Source organism: Schistocerca nitens, chromosome 9 (assembly GCF_023898315.1).
Source record: "Schistocerca nitens isolate TAMUIC-IGC-003100 chromosome 9, iqSchNite1.1, whole genome shotgun sequence".
Classification (NCBI taxonomy): domain Eukaryota; kingdom Metazoa; phylum Arthropoda; class Insecta; order Orthoptera; family Acrididae; genus Schistocerca; species Schistocerca nitens.
Window position 1 is genome coordinate 35276869 of NC_064622.1, and position 19222 is coordinate 35296090.

Sequence of the window (19222 nt, forward strand, 5' to 3'; positions counted from 1 at the left end):
ACGTGCAGACCGCGTGAGACGACGCTTCATCCAGTCCCAAACATGCTCAATGGGGGACAGATCCGGAGATCTTGCTGGCCAGGGTAGTTGACTTACACCTTCTAGAGCACGTTGGGTGGCACGGGATACATGCGGACGTGCATTGTCCTGTTGGAACAGCAAGTTCCCTTGCCGGTCTAGGAATGGTAGAACGATGGGTTCGATGACGGTGTGGATGTACCGTGCACTATTCAGTGTCCCCTCGACGATCACCAGTGGTGTACGGCCAGTGTAGGAGATCGCTCCCCACACCATGATGCCGGGTGTGGGCCCTGTGTGCCTCGGTCGTATGCAGTCCTGATTGTGGCGCTCACCTGCACGGCGAAAAACACGCATACGACCATCATTGGCACCAAGGCAGAAGCGACTCTCATCGCTGAAGACGACACGTCTCCATTCGTCCCTCCATTCACGCCTGTCGCGACACCACTGGAGGCGGGCTGCACGATGTTGGGGCGTGAGCGGAAGACGGCCTAACGGTGTGCGGGACCGTAGCCCAGCTTCATGGAGACGGTTGCGAATGGTCCTCGCCGATATCCCAGGAGCAACAGTGTCCCTAATTTGCTGGGAAGTGGCGGTGCGGTCCCCTACGGCACTGCGTAGGATCCTACGGTCTTGGCGTGCATCCGTGCGTCGCTGCGGTCCGGTCCCAGGTCGACGGGCACGTGCACCTTCCGCCGACCACTGGCGACAACATCGATGTACTGTGGAGACCTCACGCCCCACGTGTTGAGCAATTCGGCGGTACGTCCACCCGGCCTCCCGCATGCCCACTATACGCCCTCGCTCAAAGTCCGTCAACTGCACATACGGTTCACGTCCACGCTGTCGCGGCATGCTACCAGTGTTAAAGACTGCGATGGAGCTCCGTATGCCACGGCAAACTGGCTGACACTGACGGCGGCGGTGCACAAATGCTGCGCAGCTAGCGCCATTCGACGGCCAACACCGCGGTTCCTGGTGTGTCCGCTGTGCCGTGCGTGTGATCATTGCTTGTACAGCCCTCTCGCAGTGTCCGGAGCAAGTATGGTGGGTCTGACACACCGGTGTCAATGTGTTCTTTTTTCCATTTCCAGGATTGTAGTTTAGAATACAATGACTGTGTTTGCTGTGAGACTCACGAACATTTGTAAGATAGAGAATGATACTATGTGGAAACTTTGTTTTAAAGATAAATTCGTTTTAATTTTATTTCAGTGCAAAACTCTTGTTGCAGCCGCAGTAAGCTGGAGGCCTCGTCTGAAGATGGAAATTCTACCGACGACTGAATTTCTTATGAGAGATTGTCCTGGAAGGAAGGAGGATTATCTGTCGTGAATCTGTCTAGTTCCTTGTTTGTAAAACTGACAAACTCACAATTTTCTGTTGATGCTAGTGGGTGGAGTGGTAATAAGGGGAAAATGTGGATTTTTACAACTAGACTACTCACTATTGTGGTGTATGCAAGGTGCAGATGTCTGGTTATTGAAATCCTAAGTAGATACCACACGCAGTGGCTAAGTCTGCAGGGATAACGCCTGGATTACTCTAACTGATTTTGTGTTGTCACCATATTCACACCTTAAATGTGGCGTCAGTTCTAACACCAAGCTTAAGTACTCGTGGAGTTGGTGCGACTCACATGGCCGATATTCCTGTTATTTCGTGACTATCTACATAGACGAGTCTAATTGTGTCTGGTGAGTCAATGTGTTATCCGGCGGTGTCTACGGAGCCTCCCCAAGGCCTCCACTTCGTGGCAGAGGATACTTGTCACCGTACCACGTGTTAGGGTTTCTTACCATCCCATTAGAGCAAGGGCTGCGGGAAATATGAGGACGTGAACGCCTCTGTACATCTACATCTACATCCATACTCCGCAAGCCACCTGACGGTGTGTGGCGGAGGGTACTTTGAGTACCTCTATCGGTTCTCCCTTCTATTCCAGTCTCGTATTGTTCGTGCAAAGATAGGTTATCGGTATGCCTCTGTGTGCGCTCTAATGTCTCTGATTTTATCCTCGTGGTCTATTCGCGAGATAGACGTAGGAGCGAGCAATATACTGCTTGACTCCTCGGTGAAGGTATGTTCTCGAAACTTCAACAAAAGCCCATACCGAGCTACCGAGCGTCTCTCCTGCAAAGTCTTCCACTGGAGTTTATCTATCATCTCCGTAACGCTTTCGCGATTACTAAATGATCCAGTAACGAGGCGCGCTGCTCTCCGTTTGATCTTCTCTATCTCTTCTATCACCCCTATCTGGTACAGATCCCACGATGGTGAGCAATATTCAAGCAGTGGGCGAACAAGTGTACTGTAACCTACTTTCTTCCTTTTCGGATTGAATTTCCTTAGGATTCTTCCAGTGAATCTCAGTCTGGCATCTGTTTTACCGACGATCAACTTTATGTGATCATTCCATTTCAAATCACTCCTAATGCGTACTCCCAGATAATTTATGGAATTAACTGCTTCCAGTTGCTGACCTACTATTTTGTAGCTAAATGATAAGGGATCTATCTTTCTATGTATTCGCAGCACATTACACTTGTCTACATTGAGATTCAATTGCCATTCCCTGCAACATGCGTCAATTCTTTGCAGATTCTCCTGCATTTCAGTACAATTTTCCATTGTTACAACCTCTCGATATACTACAGCATGATCCGCAAAAAGCCTCAGTGAACTTCCGATGTTATCCACTAGGTCATTTATGTTTAGTGCCGCAGGTTCGAATTGCGCTTCGAGCATGGTGTGTGTGATGTCCTTAGTTAGGTTTAAGTAGTTCTAAGTTCTAGAGGACTGATGACCTTAGAAGTTAAGTCCCATAGTGCTCAGAGCCATTTGAACCATTTATGTATATTGTGAATAGCAACGGTCCTACGACATTCCCCTGCGGCACACCCGAAGTCACTCTTACTTCGGAAGACTCCTCTCCATTGAGAATGACATGATGCGTTCTGTTATCTAGTCCAATCACACAATTGGTCTGATAGTCCATATGCTCTTACTTTGTTCATTAAACGACTGTGGGGAACTGTATCGAACGCCTTGCGCAAGTCAAGAAACACGGCATCTACCTGGGAACCCATGTCTATGGCCGTCTGAATCTCGTGGATGAATAGCGCGAGCTGGGTTTCACTCGATCGTCTTTTTCGAAACCCGTGCTCATTCCTACAGAGTAAATTTCTAGTCTCCAGAAAAGTCATTATACTCGAACATAATACGTGTTCCAAAATTCTACAACTGATCGACATTGTGTACATCTGTTTGACGTCCCTTCTTGAAAACGGAGATGACCTGTGGCCTTTTCCAATCCTTTGGGAAACTGCGCTCTTCTGGAGACCTACGGTACACCGCTGCAAGAAGGGGGGCAAGTTCCTTCGGGTACTCTGCGTAAAATCGAACTGGTATCCCATCAGGTCCATCGGCCCTTCCTCGTTTGAGCGATTTTAATTGTTTCTCTATCCCTCTGTTGTCTATTTCGATATCCACCATTTTGTCATCTGTGCGACAGTCTAGAGAAGGAACTACAGTGCAGTCTTCCTCTGTGAAACAGCTTTGGAAAAAGACATTTTGTATTTCGGCCTTTAGTCTGTCATCCTCTGTTACAGTACCATTTTGGTCAAAGAGTGTCTGGACGTTTTGTTTTGATCCACCTACCGCTTTGACATAAGACCAAAATTTCTTATGATTTTCTGCACAGTCAGTACATAGAACTTTACTTTCGGATTCATTGAACGCCTCTCGCATAGCCCTCCTCACACTACATTTCGCTTCGCGTAACTTTTGTTTGTCTGCAAGGCTTTGGCCATGTTCATATTAGCTGTGAAGTTCCCTTTCCTTCCGCAGCAGTTTTCTAACTCGGTTGTTGTACCACGGTGGCTCTTTTCCATCTCTTACGATCTTGCGTGGCACATACTCATCTAATGCATACTGTACGCATGTGTTGCCAGCTCCGACGGAGCGGCACGCGGGGGACCTTAGTTTATTCCTAGCTTCCTAACATACGTAGTACCGGATCCGGAAACTTCCTAAGAGGCTTTCGCGGGATAGTTGGGATCTATCTCGAGGCGACTGCCTGTTCAGGTTTCTCAAACATCTCTGCGATACTATTCCACCAATCAATAAGACTTGTGACGATTCGTGCTGGCCTTCTTTGCACACGTTCTATATTTCCCGTTAGCATCTCTTGCCACAGATTTCACACGACTCAGCAATATTCTGTTGATTGGTTGATTGATTTTGGAAAGGGGATCAAACAGCGAGGTCATCGGTCCCATACGGTTAGAGAAGGATTGGGGAACGAAGTCGGCCGTTCAAAGGAAACATCCCGGCATTTGCCCGAAGCGATTTACGGAAATCACGGGGAACGTAAATCAGGGTGGCAGGACGCGGGTTTGAACTGTCCTGCTCCCGAATTTCTTTGGGTTGCTGCATAACTTCGTAGCGTTTTTGTTTTGCACCCTCATGTTGAGGTTGCTACTGGTGTATTTATTGATTGCCGTTTTTTTGTTTGTGTTTCACTGTTGGTATTTGATTTTACATATTGTCACTTTGGCATTCGGAGATACAACGTGTGATCAAAAGTATCCGGACAACCTCAAAAATATACGGTTTTCATATTAGGTGCATTGTGCTGCCACCTACTGCCAGGTACTCCATATCAGCGACCTCATTAGTCATTAAACATCGTGAGATTGCAGAATGGGGCGCTCCGCGGAACCCACGGGCTTCGAACGTGGTCAGGTGGTTCGGTGTCACTTTTGTCATACGTCTGTACGCGAGATTTCCACACTCCTAAACATCCCTAGGTCCACCGTTTCCGATGTGACAGTGAAGTGAAAACGTCAAGGGACGCGTTCAACACAAAAGCGTACAGGCCCACCTCGTCTGCTGACTGACAGAGACAGTAATGTGTAATAGGCAGAAATCTATCCAGACCATCACACAGGAATTCCAAACTGCATCAGGATCCACTGCAGGTACTATGACAGTTAGGCTGGAGGTGAGAAAACGGATTTCACGCTCGAGCGGCTGCTCTTAAGCCACACATCACGCCGGTAAATGCCAAACGACGCCTCCCTTGGTATAAGGAGCGTAACCACTGGAAGATTGAACAGTGGAAAAACGTTGTTTGGAGTGACGAAACACGGTACACAATGTGCCGATCCGATGGCAGTATGTGGTTGTGGCGAATACCCGGTGAACGTCATATGCCAGCGTGTGTAGTGCCAACAGTAAAATTCTGAGTCGGTGGTGTTATGGTGCGGTCGAGATTTTAATGGAAGTGTTTGCACACCGTGCTTTTTTGCGTGGCACTATCACAGCATAGAGCTACATTGACGTTTTAATCACCTTCTTGCTTCACCTGTCGAAGAGCAATGCGGAGGTCGCGATTGCAACTTTCATCACGTACGAGCACATGTTTATAATGCACGACCTGTGGCAGAGTGGTTACACGACAATAACATCCCTGTAATGGGATGTTTTGGAATGCCGACTTCGTACCAGGCCTCACCGACCAACATCGATGCATCTCCTCAGTGCAGCACTCCGTGAAGAGTGGGGTGCCATTCCCCAAGAAACCTTCCAGCACCCGACTGAATGTATGCCCGAGAGTGGAAGCTGTCATCAAGGCTAAGGGTGGGCCAACACCATGTTGAATTCCGGCATTACCGATGGAGGGTGCGACGAACTTGTAAGTTATTTTCAGCCATGTGTCCAGATATTTTTGATCACATAGTGTAGTAAGTGGAGCTGTGGATACTAGAAAATAGCGTGCCAAGTGGATGAAATCGAAACACTTCCGATATATTCTTCGGTCTGAGTTCATAGAAGGGTGACAACAGCATAAGAAACCAGAAACATTTGCACCCTGGTTGGGAATAATGCCTTGTCATGAAAACGGTTTTCTCGTTTTAACGAAGATCGCTCTGACATTAGTGACTCTTCGTGTTCAGGAATAGTGAAGGAGAATATATTGTTGATGACTCAGGTCTATGTTACGAGTGTCTCTTGTGTTTATTAAACTTACTCATAAACGCTAGAACTTATGCACCAACCTAATAGTGCGGCTCGCACGAGTGCTGTGTACCGAAACGGCTTTGTAGAGAAATTATATTTCTCCGGAATCTGGCAAGTGAATCGAGTCTTGCAGCTGCTTTACCCGTGACTGAGTTAATGCTATTATTCCATATCTATGCGTTCACTGATTCCATTTGTGACACGCCGATGGTGTAGTTACAGAATACTACCTTATCTCGTTTTGTAAAGTACACAATTTTATATTTCTGAACACTGTGTTCCCACATACCTCCAAGGAGCATGTCTCCACTTAGTTCTACATCTTTCAATGACTCGTCATCCAGAATAGCGTGCTATGTTCAGTCAAATGCTTTTGGAAAGTTAAGAAATACTGGACTTCCCTGACTGCCTCGATTGGTAGTTTTCTAGATGTCTTGTGTTGGGTTACTCATGACTGATGTTTTCGGAATCCATGGTAGCTGGTATGGAGGTCATTCTGTTAAAGTACCACGTTACGTGTGAGTTCAGAATATCTTCTAAGATTCTATAATAGATGGACGATAGTTTTGTGTATTACATGTGTTACCCTTACCGTAGCCCGACTAATCTATGCTTTCTTTCAACTAATCGCCACATTTCTTCGGTCGACAATTCTACTGTACGTTACCGTTGGAAAGGTGCAATGTACTATCATGCGCAAAAGTATCCGAACGACCTGAATTGTGATCAGCCTGATTTGCATGCAACCAACATAACGTAGCTGTCTAGCGGGTCCTCTAATCGCCTTGCGGTACGTCGTTTCGACTGTACAAAATGGATACCACGAGAGACCACTAGACAACACTCTTCTTTAAGGCAATCAGTGCGATGCAACATCACACCATGATACTGCAAAAACTGGAAAAACACGTAATTACAGATGAGTTAGTCCCTAACGCTTGTACAGGTTACAATGATTTTCAAAAGCGTTCCCATCTCATTACAATCTGAAACAACTAACTATGGCATATAAACTATGTAGCAATCCAATGTAAATGTTTGCATGAATAAGATTTTCTGAGACAATGTATGGACTGATAAAAGTCTATGACAGTTTGAAGTATTTTTCCTCTGTATAAGGCTTTCCCGCATCTGCTAAATGCCCCTGTGACGATTGGTTTTTGCATAAACTGGTCTTTAAAGGAACTAGTTTAAGAAAACGCGATAAACAGCGGTAAAAGCTCTATAGAAACCACAATATTAATGGAGTATAATCAGTAACGTCGCTATACTAATTATTCATGAAGTATTATTTGCCTACATGTTTGAACTATAAATGACATGACGAAATTTTTTGTTCTGGATCTGGACAGAAACCCAGCAAACATAGCCACTACTAACTAAAATACCGTTCTCCTGAAGAATATCGTGCCAAATTCTGTCCAACTGGCACGTTACATCGTCAAAATCCAAAGCTGACTCGAGGATCCTGCCCATAATGCTACAAACTCTCTCAGTTTGGGGGAGATCGGGCGATCTTGCTGGCCAAGGAAGGGTTTGGCAAGCACGGAGAATGGCAGTAGAAACGTACACCGTGCGCAGGCGGACATTGTTTTAAAGTACCCCTTGTGGGACGGTGCACACAGATAACAGGTAGGTGGCCAGGTAGAAGTGAACAATAGAAGTTTATTGCTATAAGCAAGAAGAAAGCATGAACAGAAGAATATTGCTGTCCATGGATCAGCACGGTTTTAGAAAGCATCGCTCCTGCGAAACGCAACTCGCCCTTTTTTCACATGATATCTTGCGAACCATGGATGAAGGGTATCAGACGGATGACATATTCCTTGACTTCCGGAAAGCGTTTGACTCGGTGCCCCACTGCAGACTCCTAAGGTACGAGCATATGTGATTGGTTCCCAAATATGTGAGTGGCTCGAAGACTTCTTAAGTAATAGAACCCAGTACGTTGTCCTCGATGGTGAGTGTTCATCGGAGGTGAGGGTATCATCTGGAGTGCCCCAGGGAAGTGTGGTAGGCCCGCTGTTGTTTTATATCTACATAAGTGATCTTTTGGATACGGTGCATAGCAATGTGCGGCTGTTTGTTGATGATGCTGTGGTGTACGGGAAGGTGTCGTCGTTGAGTGACTGTAGGAGGATACAAGATGACTTGGACAGGAATCGTGATTGATGTAAAGAATGGCAGGTAACTATAAATATAGATAAATGTAAATTAATGCAGATGAATAGGAAAAAGAATCCAGTAATGTTTGAATACTCCATTAGTAGTGTAGCGCTTGACACAGTCACGTCGATTAAATATTTGGGCGTAACATTGCAGAGCGATACGAAGTGGAACAAGCATGTAACGGCAGTTGTGGGGAAGACGGATAGTCGTCTTCGGTTCATTGGTAGAATTTTGGGAAGATGTGGTTCATCTGTAAAGGAGACCGCTTGTAAAACACTAATACGACCTACTCTTGAGTACTGCTCGAGCATTTGGGATTCCTATCAGGTCGGATTGAGGGAGGACATGGAAGCAATTCAGAGGCGGGCTGCTAGATTTGTTACTGCTAGGTTTGATCATCACGCGAGTTTTACTCAAATACTTCAGGTACTCGGGTGGGAGTCTCTAGAGGAAAGGAGGCGTTCTTTTCGTGAATCGCTACTGACGAAATTTAGAGAACCAGCATTTGAGGCTGACCGCAGTACAGTTTTACTGCCGCTAACTTATATTTCGCGAAAAGACCACAAAGATAAGATAAGAGAGATTAGGGCTAGTACAGAGGCATATAGGAAGTCATTTTTCCCTCGTCCTGTTTGGGAGTGGAACAGGGAGAGAAGATGCTACATTCTGTATGAAAAAAGAGAGAGACAGAGATCGTCCTGATCTAATACGAATAATTGTCAGTCATTTAGTACAGTTCTGAAAGGTTACTCTGCAAGGACGGAGTCGGTCGCAGTCAGTACTGTTGCCTTGTTCCGGTAGCGGTGCATCGTAGAGTAATCGTTTACTCAGAATCAGACTCAGCATCAGTTTCGGAGGCCGACTGATGGAGAGCTGCTGGCGGCGGACCTATGACGGCGTCCCTGGAGTATGGGTGCCAGGTAGCGGCTGGCGTCACTTGGCTTCGCGGATGCGAAATAGTGCCGGCTGTGTCCGGAGGTAGTGGCGCCATAACGAAAGACGCTGTGAAGTCGCGTCCTTCTAGGCGGCAACCCGCAAGACTGTCCTGTGTGGCGCGTGTGCTGGGTCATCAGGCACCAGCCGTACAACGTATATCTTGCTAAAATGTACACTACTGGCCATTAAAATTGCTACACCAAGAAGAAATGCAGATGATAAACGGCTATTCATTGGTCAAATATATTATACTAGAACTGAAATGTGATTAAATTTTCACACAATTTGGGTGCATAGATCCTGAGAAATCAGTATCCGGAACAACCACCTCTGGCCGTAATAACGGCCTTGATACGCATGGGCATTGAGTCAAACACAGCTTGGATGGCATGTACAGGTACAGCTGGCCATGCAGCTTCAACACGATACCACAGTTCATCAAGAGTAGTGACTGACGTATTGTGACGAGCCAGTTGCTCGGCCACCATTGACCAGACGTTTTCAGTTGGTGAGAGATCTGGAGAATGTGCTGGCCAGGGCAGCAGTCGAATATTTTCTCTATCCAGAAAGGCCTGTACAGTACCTGCAACATGCGGTCGTGCATTATCCTGCTGAAATGTAGGGTTTCGCAGGGATAGAATGAAGGGTAGATCCACGGGTCGTAACACATCTGAAATGTAGCGTCCACTGTTCAAAGTGCCGTCAATGCGGTCAAGAGGTGACCGAGATGTGTAATCAATGGCACCCCACACCATTACGCCGTGTGGTACGCCAGTATGGCGATGACGAATACACGCTTCCAATGTGCATTCACCGCGATGTCGCCAAATACGGATGCGACCATCATGATGCTGTAAACAGAACCTGTATTCAGTCGAAAAAGTGACGTTTTGCCATTCGTGCATCCAGGTTCGTCGTTGAGTACACCACTGTAGGTGATCCTGTGATGCAGCGTCAAGGGTAACCGCAGCCATTGTTTCCGAGCTGATAGTCCATACTACTGCAAACGTTGTCGAACTGTTCGTGCAAATGGATGTTGTCTTGCAAACGTCCCCATCGGTTGACAGAGGCATCGAGACGTGGCTGCACGATGCGTTACAGGCATGCGGATAAGACCCCTGTCATCTCGACTGTCAGTGATACGAGGCCGTTGGGATCCAGCACGGCGTTCCGTATTACCCTCCTGAACCCACCGATTCCATATTCTCCTAACAGTCATTGGATCTCGACTAACGCGAGCAGCAATATCGGGATACGATAAAGCGCAATCGCGATAGGCTACAATCCGACCTTTATCAAAATCGGAAACGTGATGGTACGCATTTCTCTTCCTTACACGAGGCATCACAACAACGTTTCATCAGACAACGCCGGTCAACTGCTGTTTGTGTATGAGAAATCGGTTGTAAACTTTCCTGATGTCAGCACGTTGTAGGTGTCACCACCGTCGCCAACCTTGTGTGAATGCTCTGAAAATCTAATCATTTACATATCACAGCATCTTCTTCCTGTCGGTTAAATTTCGCGTCTGTAGTACGTCATCTTCGTGGTGTAGCAATGTTAATGGCCGGTAGTGTAATCCCAGGACGGCTTGCCATGAAGGGCAACAAAATGGGGCATAGAATGTCGTCGACGTACCACTGTGCTAAAAGGCTGCCGCGAATGGGAACCAAATTGGTCCTGCTCTGAAAAGAAAAGCTGCCCAAGACCATCACTCCTGGCTGTCGGGCCATTTAACAGACGACACTCAGGATGTTAACCCACCGCAGTCCGAGGCGTCTCGAGACAGTCTTAGGCTTGGAAACTCATTGACCAGATGCGTCCCACTTTGAACTGAGCCCCGAGGACCAGCAAAGAAGTTTCTGGAGACGCCCCAGAGAGTGGTGGTATACGAAAGTTACTTGCGCCTGCCATATGACCCGACAACCAGCAGTGATGGTCTGAGGTGCCATTTCGTTTCATAGCAGGATCCATCTGGTTCCCATCCGCGCCACTCGTACAGCACATTGGTGAATCGATGATATTTGTTGCTTTTCACGGCAAGCTATTCTGGGCGTACATTTCAGCAACGTATTGCCCGTCCGCACACGGCGGAGCTTCTACACCTAGCCTTTGTGCTTTGCAAACTCTACCTTGGCCAGATATGTTGCCAGATCTCTCTCCAGTTCCGACATCTGGAATATTATGGTGGGAGCCCTCCAACTAGCTCGGGATATCGACGCTCTAACACACCAATTGGACAGAAGTTGGAACGACATCCCTTAGGACATCCAACAACTCTTCTTGATGCAATAATTCACCAACAGCCGTATGTATTGTAGAAATATATTTTATTCTATGAACTTCTATGTGCTACCAGTTACGGCATTATATTGATGCCATCTTCAGGCCCCACTCGTCATAGCCGTAAAACCGCTATACACGGAAGGAGCCATATAGCTCGATCCGTGTACAGCTCTTGGTGGCCAGCTGGACGATTTGACTCGCGGATCCAGCTATATGGCTCCTTCCGTGTATATCGGTTTTTACGACTATGACGAGTGGGGCCTGAAGATGGCATCAATACAATGCCGAAACTGGTAGCACATAGAAGTTCATAAAATAAAATAAATTTCTTCAGTACATACGGCTGTTAGTAACTTATTGCATCAAGAAGTTCATGCCAACCGTCGTCCCACGATCCATAATGGATCAACGAAGATTCAACAAGTCCGGAAATGAATGCCAAGCTGAATAACTGCTTGCATAAGCCATAGTGTTGGATCAAAGCGTTACTGGTTAGCTTAATTTCTGAAAATCTTTCTCTTGAATAAAGCACGCAATTTGTAATAATTTCTTTGACTGTACATGAATCAAACGATTTCCGTCCGATTCGGATAATTCCTTCGCGGCGCGTCCTTTCTTTTCTTTCTCTTGTTATCTTTGAATGTGTAAGCAGCCCTCGGTAATCGCAGTTTCTGCAACTGCTGCGGCTGAGCTGCTAGTTTCTGCAGTAACGACCAAAAAATAGTGACCTCGCTGCAGTATGCTGTAGACGCGCGCGCGTTCCAAGATGACAGCATCCGTATTCACACGACTGGAGGTTTTTTTCTGATTTGACGAACACTCGGCAACCGTACTGCACTTTGACAGGTGCGCTAAATTACCCGATCTTAATCCCACAGAAAATGACTAGGTCTATTTTATACAGCGCATGAAACCTAGCAATCAACATCCCCACAATTCAGTGTATTCACGGGAGGCCATCATAGATTAAAGGTTCCTGCTGGTTATGGCATTCCTGAAGAATCTTCTCGACTCTCACTTACTCTAGGCCATTATCAAGGTTAGAACGGTGACACACGGAATTAGCGTAACGTTGCCTGTGACTGTTTTGTCCGACACGCTAGGATGCTAGGAGGACTTTGACAGTGGCGCTGCAACTGTTGTATCTCGCGGAGAAAACGTGAGCATAAGAGGGGTTAGGGTAGGTAGAGAGGAATATTGACGGTCAGTGTGCAAATATATTTTTACGTCATACGCTGCCTTTACTGTTTCTGTCTGCCTATGCCATTCGCTTTTTTTTTTTTTTTTTTTGCAGTTCTTATCGAACTTCTACGTACGATTGGAGTTAAGTTCTGGATGACATTCTTTACCTGTAACATTGTTTTAATTATTCAATAATTACACTACTGGCCATTAAAATTACTACACCAAGAAGAAATGCAGATTATACACGGCTATTCATTGGACAAATATATTATACTAGAACTGACGCGTGAATACATTTCCACGCAGTTTGGGTGCATAGACCCTGAGAAATCAGTACCCAGAACTACCACCTCTGGCCGTAATAACGGCCTTGATACGCCTGGGCATTGAGTCAAACAGAGCTTGGATGGCCCATGCAGCTTCAACACGATACCACAGTTCATCAAGAGTGGTGAATCTTGATAAAACGGGTATTCATGGGAAAAATATGTTATACTAGAACTGACATGTGATTACATTTTCTCGCAATTTGGGTGCATAGATCCTGAGAATTCAGTACCCGGAACAACCACCTCTGGCCGTAATAACGGCCTTCATACGCCTGGGCATTGAGTCAGAGCTTGGATGGCGTGTACAGGTACAGCTGGCCATGCAGCTTCAACACGAACATTTTCTGTAACCAGAAAGGCCCGTACAGGACCTGCAACATGCCGTTGTGCATTATTATACTGAAGTGCAGGGTTTAACAGGGTTCAGAGCCACGGGTCGTAACATATCTGAAATGTAGCCACCAGTGTTCAAAGTCCCGTCAAAGCGAACAAGAGGTGACTGAGACGTGTAACCAATGCCACCCCATACCATCACGCTGGGTGATACGCCAGTCTGGCGATGACGAATACACGCTTCCAATGTGCGTTCACCACTATGTCGCCAAACGCTGATGCGACCTTCATGATTCAGTAAACAGAACCTGGATTCATCCGAAAAAATGACGTTTTGCCATTCGTGCACCCAGGTTCGTCGTTGAGTATACCATCGCAGGCGCACCTGTCTGTGATTCAGAGTCAATGGTAACCGCAGCCATGGTCTCCGAGCTGATAGTCCATGCTGCTGCAAACGTCGTCGAACTGTTCGTGCAGATGGTTGTTGTCTTGCAAACGTCCCCATCCGTTGACTCGGGGATGGAGACGTGGCTGCACGATCCGTTACAGCCGTGCGGATAAGATGCCTGTCATCTCGACTGCTAGTGATACGAGGCCGTTGGGATCCAGCACGGCGTTCCGTATTACCCTCCTGAACCCACCGATTCCATATTCTGCTAACAGTCATAGGATCTCGACCAACACGAGCAGCAATGTCGCGATACGATAAACCGCAATCGCGATAGGCTACAATCCGACCTTTATGAAAGTCGGAAACGTGACGATACTGAATCTCCTCCTTACACGAGGCATTACAACAACGTTTCACCAGGCAACGCCGGTCAACTGCTGTTTGTGTATGAGAAATCGGTTGTAAACTTTCGTCATGTCAGCACGTTGTAGGTGTCACCACTGTCGCTAACCTTGTGTGAATGCTCTGAAAAACTAATCATTTGCAAATCACAGCATCTTCTTGCTGTCGGTTAAATTTCGCTTCTGTAGCACGTCATCTTCGTGGTGTAGAAATTTTAAGGGCCAGTTGTGTAATATGGTCAGCACACATCTGTTCCCGAACCTATACGGGGATGGAATATCACGTCAACCCGCTGACACTGGTACAAAGTATCCTCTGACGCGGCCACTGCAGTGCGTTGCGTTTTGTACGAGAAGAGTTGTGTGGGAGCTGGGCATCTGAAACGCACCAACTCGTAACCTGGGCTAGCATGCGGATGAAGCCGGCTGGCAACTACTCACAGCCACTAACACTTTGCTTCAGAGGCTCACACCGCACTTGCGGGGCAAGCAGTGACGTGGACAGGTGCTGACGTCGTTGCTCTTGTGTTTCAGCTCCAGGCAACGCGGAGCGCTGCGCCCCCAACATCCGCTTCATGGACGACTGCAACCTCTGCATCTGCTCCGCCGACGGTATCAAGGCCCACTCGTCGTGCACGTTCGCGCAGTGCCCCGGCAAGCCACGTTAGTGTCACTAGCCACCTCTCAAGCATCTCAGTGCCTGGACACGCCCTGTCGATACCTGTATCACGTTCCCCATAGTCACTAATGAACCACACGCAGGCACCTACAAGCATATACACACAAAAACAGATGTCCGCTGTAAAAACAAAACGTATGTACAGTGCAAAATGTTTAAAGTGAAGACGCTTAACACAAAAAATCGGTAATACGAACCAGTTATATGACCCCTACAAAATAAATTTATACATTTCCTTTCTTTTAAAACGAAACAAAACTCGTTCAAGATTTCTACTGCTGCGATATCATCCTCACCCCTCGACTCATTTTATAGTCACACCGAACAAAGAAAATAGTCGTTGCCACTGCTAACATTTTACTACTTTTCTTTGGTTACTGCTAATGACAAAACTTGTGAGTTACCTTCCGACTTCAGTGATGAGTTTGTCGACATCATTGAATACTGTAACTGAATCTTTTGTGTTCTGCGTTTTTAAATGTTGGGGCTGTAAATATACTTTTTAGACCAACGTTTGAGTAACCACGCCGAAAACAAACCGCTTTTTTGGTTAAAATCAAAATAAATCTACTTAAAATATTTGACGAAAAATGGAGGTCGAAAACGAAAATCTGTAGATAGTTTGGTTTTTATAACTCTATACCATTCACACAAATTATAAATAGGCATCAGATCATAGCAATGTTTAAGAATAGTGTGTTCAAGCAAGAAAAAAAAGTGTGAGAACAGTTAAACTCTAAGATGCCTTGCTAGTTTGCTTCAAACGAATTAGTCTCAATGGTTTTCCACATCAAAAACTTAATACTGTGAAGAAATGTTGCACTTGGAAAACAAATATGTAGCGATTTCTTTTCTTTTTCAAATTCAGATTGGTTTGAATGCTTAAAGGCAGGGTATGACACTAAGAAATTATCGCGAAGTTACATCGGGTCATTTCAAGTTTACTATGCCTTCAGTAATTAATGAGCGAAAGATGTCGTCACAGCCTACGAAACAGGTTTCGCTGTTTTGCTAGTAAAATTTCATCGTCTGAGAGACATTCACGTTTCTTTCCGTATGAACTGTTCAACAGGAAAGGACCATTCAGCCTGTTTCTTAAGGAGGTTATGACTGAGCGGGATTCTACTCCATTGGCAAACGTGCTACAGTACAGTTTTCCACAATGTGGTAAGATGGAGATCGCAAAGACCTTTCAGTTATTTCAGTTTCTATGAAGTGCTGCCTATACAGTCAGAGATCTAATTTTTGTCTCGACCATGATCCAATTTGTCTGCCAGTTGGCACGTTAGGTACTTTATTTTTCAAGTTCATAATCATAGTGACAGTTTTCTTCTTGGTAATAACTATATTAGGGAACAGTATGCTGGTTCAGTAACACATTAATCAATGACATTTTCATTTTTATTGGTATTCTGAGCGTTATACATGGATACGCAACATATGATAGTCATTTCTGAAAAAGTACTTGGGAGAGACAATAAATGCTTCAAAATTTTATATTAGTTACATACAGGTCGCAAGGTCCTATTTTCGTGTCGTGTATAAGGATTGTCATTACTAATATTGTTTCTGAACTAACTTTTTAAGCCAACACAGAAAAATATTTACAGATACAGGTGTTACAGGCCATATTTTGACATTTCTGACATTGTTTTAGACTTTCATCGACAAATTAATGTCTCTGCAGCATGACACAATAAATACAACGTCCCTTTGAATCTAGGCACAGCTGCTACGACAGAGTATTCCTAATTTGAAGGCTCTTCATTGAACATCCATGAGATGTAGTGTATTTAATGAAGCCACAGCAATCTGTCAGCATCTGTATGTGTAGGTTTTACTAAGATCTTTTTTTATACAACAAACCATTCTAAAGCGAAAACAGTTCGCTTTCAATAAGAGTAGATGAACATATAAGCCAATTAAGGCAAATGTAGACATTTTTTATTGTTTCAGGACGCAACATCATAATATGCAAGCAAATTTCAGTTCTCTCACGCTCAAATACATGCAGTTCTCAGACGCCATACACATACATTTTCACTGACAGTAAAATATTTTAGCGCAATTTACACAAAATGTTCTCTCCGTCAATGTTTAGATCCAACTATGTTCCAGACTATCTATGTATCATGAATTAATGATGAGCCACATTATTTTTCCATCAGGAGAAGATGTGGCTTTTACCAGGTAAATGGATCCTTTCACTCATTCTGAAAAGGAAGGCCATTGTTAAGTTCATTTAGCTTTATGCACTTTGCTCAATAACAGATAGAAACAATTTACAGCATAAAAACTATTACCAAATTTCGTTTAATCTGTAACTCTATATTTGTACAAAGTAATTTATATTTATACTTAAAAGTTTTGCACAGCATTTACTTGCTTCAAACTTCAATGCTATTGATATATTACGTCAGTTCCTCTCAAACGTTCCCCATAAGCGTTTCACTGTTTCTTAGTAGTGGAACACAAGAAAATATTCAGAGGTAATCAGTCCTCAGCAAAACTGCTACACACAGCACTTTTATTGGCATTATAAATTATTGCAAATGATAGCTTATGCCTGTGATAACACTAGCTTTAAAAGTGTGTAACAGCTGTTCAAAAAGTAAAATTATATGTGTAAGTATGTTAAAATTGTGTGCTACATTATAACAATCACTTCTGCACTTACAATGAACTTTTATTACCTGATGATAAAATATTTCACATCATTTGTATCATTAACCTATTTGTATAATTGTTTGGCAACAGTTTTAACATGGAAAGAAATGTGGTGGTCAGTAAACTGCATGTGACTTCAACTCAATGCATGGTGCACGACTTAACACTATAACGTAATGGGAAAGAATAACATCACATTATTTGTGGTTGCCACTGTGTTGTCTGGTGCAAATTGCAGAACAGAAGGGCTCAAGTATCATAAAATCAGGGCGATTATGTTATACTCTGCTCAATATAATAGCCAATTGGGAGCTTTAAATATAAACATATTTACAATAAAATCACTTAATATTGCTAACTATGTGTACAGATGATAATGTGTTGAAATAATGTAAAGTCTCTGAAAATACTTTTAGCTATAAATAAAGAAGGTACCCACTGCTTTTTTTGCATATCTGACTTACTTATTATTCTTATAGTATAAAGACTACACTGTCTACTAGCATTCTTGTGTGATGACTGTGAATTAAATTACATTCTGCTATAAACGTATTGCTGTAAAGAGAAAGTCTGTCAATTCCGAAATGGTACTCTTGGACGCAAAATAACTGCAATTTTTAGCACTAAGTTTTAAGATACAATAAGTTATTGTACTATCACAAAAAATAGAAAAAGTTATATTTTATTGTTTGTGGTGAAACTTTGTAAAGTTATATTATATATAAATATTATGTATAAAATGTATTAAATCACTTTGCTTAATCTGAACATTGAAGAATATGCTGCTGACCAAAGCACAAATTGTAAAAATCTCAAATTTTTCCCTTCATCCGTGCCACACTAAGCCTCAGAATTGTATTACATGGGATGGCATTCCACAGGCTACACACGATCTTCTGCATACATGTATTCATATGAGAAGATATCTTTCCCAACCACAGAATCTGGAACTCTGAAAACCCTTAGACAAAAAAAAAAAAAAAAACAAAGAGAAAAAATAGGCATAATGTAGGCTGTCATAGGTAACACAGTGGTTCTCATGGATAAACAACAGTACAGTACCAAAACTTAAGAAATCATTAAATAAAATAAAATCACAAAACTGTCAGACCAGAAACAGATTGTACTGAAGATACTAAAGACTGCCTAATGCTCTGAAACTCAGGAGCATTCTGAAAGTACACAATGAAGTACACCTATGAGGCCAGACATAAATCACAGAAAAATCCTCACATTTATCCTCACACAACAATATAAACCATGAACAGACAGAACAGTGAATAAGATGAAGCTAATAAACCATGTAAAAGATACAAACACACACACACACAATATATATAGGGGAAGGCGGGGCAAGTCGGGGAGATGGGGTAAGACGGGGAAGGGCTATAAGCTACAGTTAGAGTGCTGCCATCTGTGGATAGCTACGTCAACATCATCAATACACAGGTCCCAGTGTGTTGACATTGGTGAACCTTATTTTCGCGGCGATTACTGTGAGCTTTGCAAGGTACGTATAATTGTTATACTGATTTGCAATGTTTTACACCTTTCGAGGTCCTAAAACATGTCTTTCGTGAACATTTGTCCAGATTGTATATATAGCACTGAATAGTACGTCTTATTAACAGTAAACTGCTGTATCAGTAGTCAATGTTCACTAAATGGTGTTCATGTAGGAGCAACGTAACCTGACAGCATGGTAGGGGGTAAGACGGGGTGGGGCAAGATGGGGAGCTTCCCCGTCTCGCCCCTATTATTTGTCCAACCATTATGTTCTTATCGTCTCATGTTTCTACCT

General features: G+C 44.2%; 1 protein-coding gene across 1 annotated transcript in view; it reads left to right on the forward strand.

Annotated features, from left to right (window-relative positions):
* Nucleotides 1–18137, forward strand: part of LOC126203543 (U-reduvitoxin-Pr21-like) — a 117473-nt gene extending 99336 nt beyond the window's left edge. Inside the window, exon 4 of the mRNA XM_049937867.1 lies at nt 14610–18137. Coding sequence (XP_049793824.1) covers nt 14610–14743 — 134 coding nt within the window. The 3' untranslated portion in view covers nt 14744–18137. The remainder of the gene's footprint in view (nt 1–14609) is intronic.
* Nucleotides 18138–19222: the final 1085 nt, after the last annotated feature.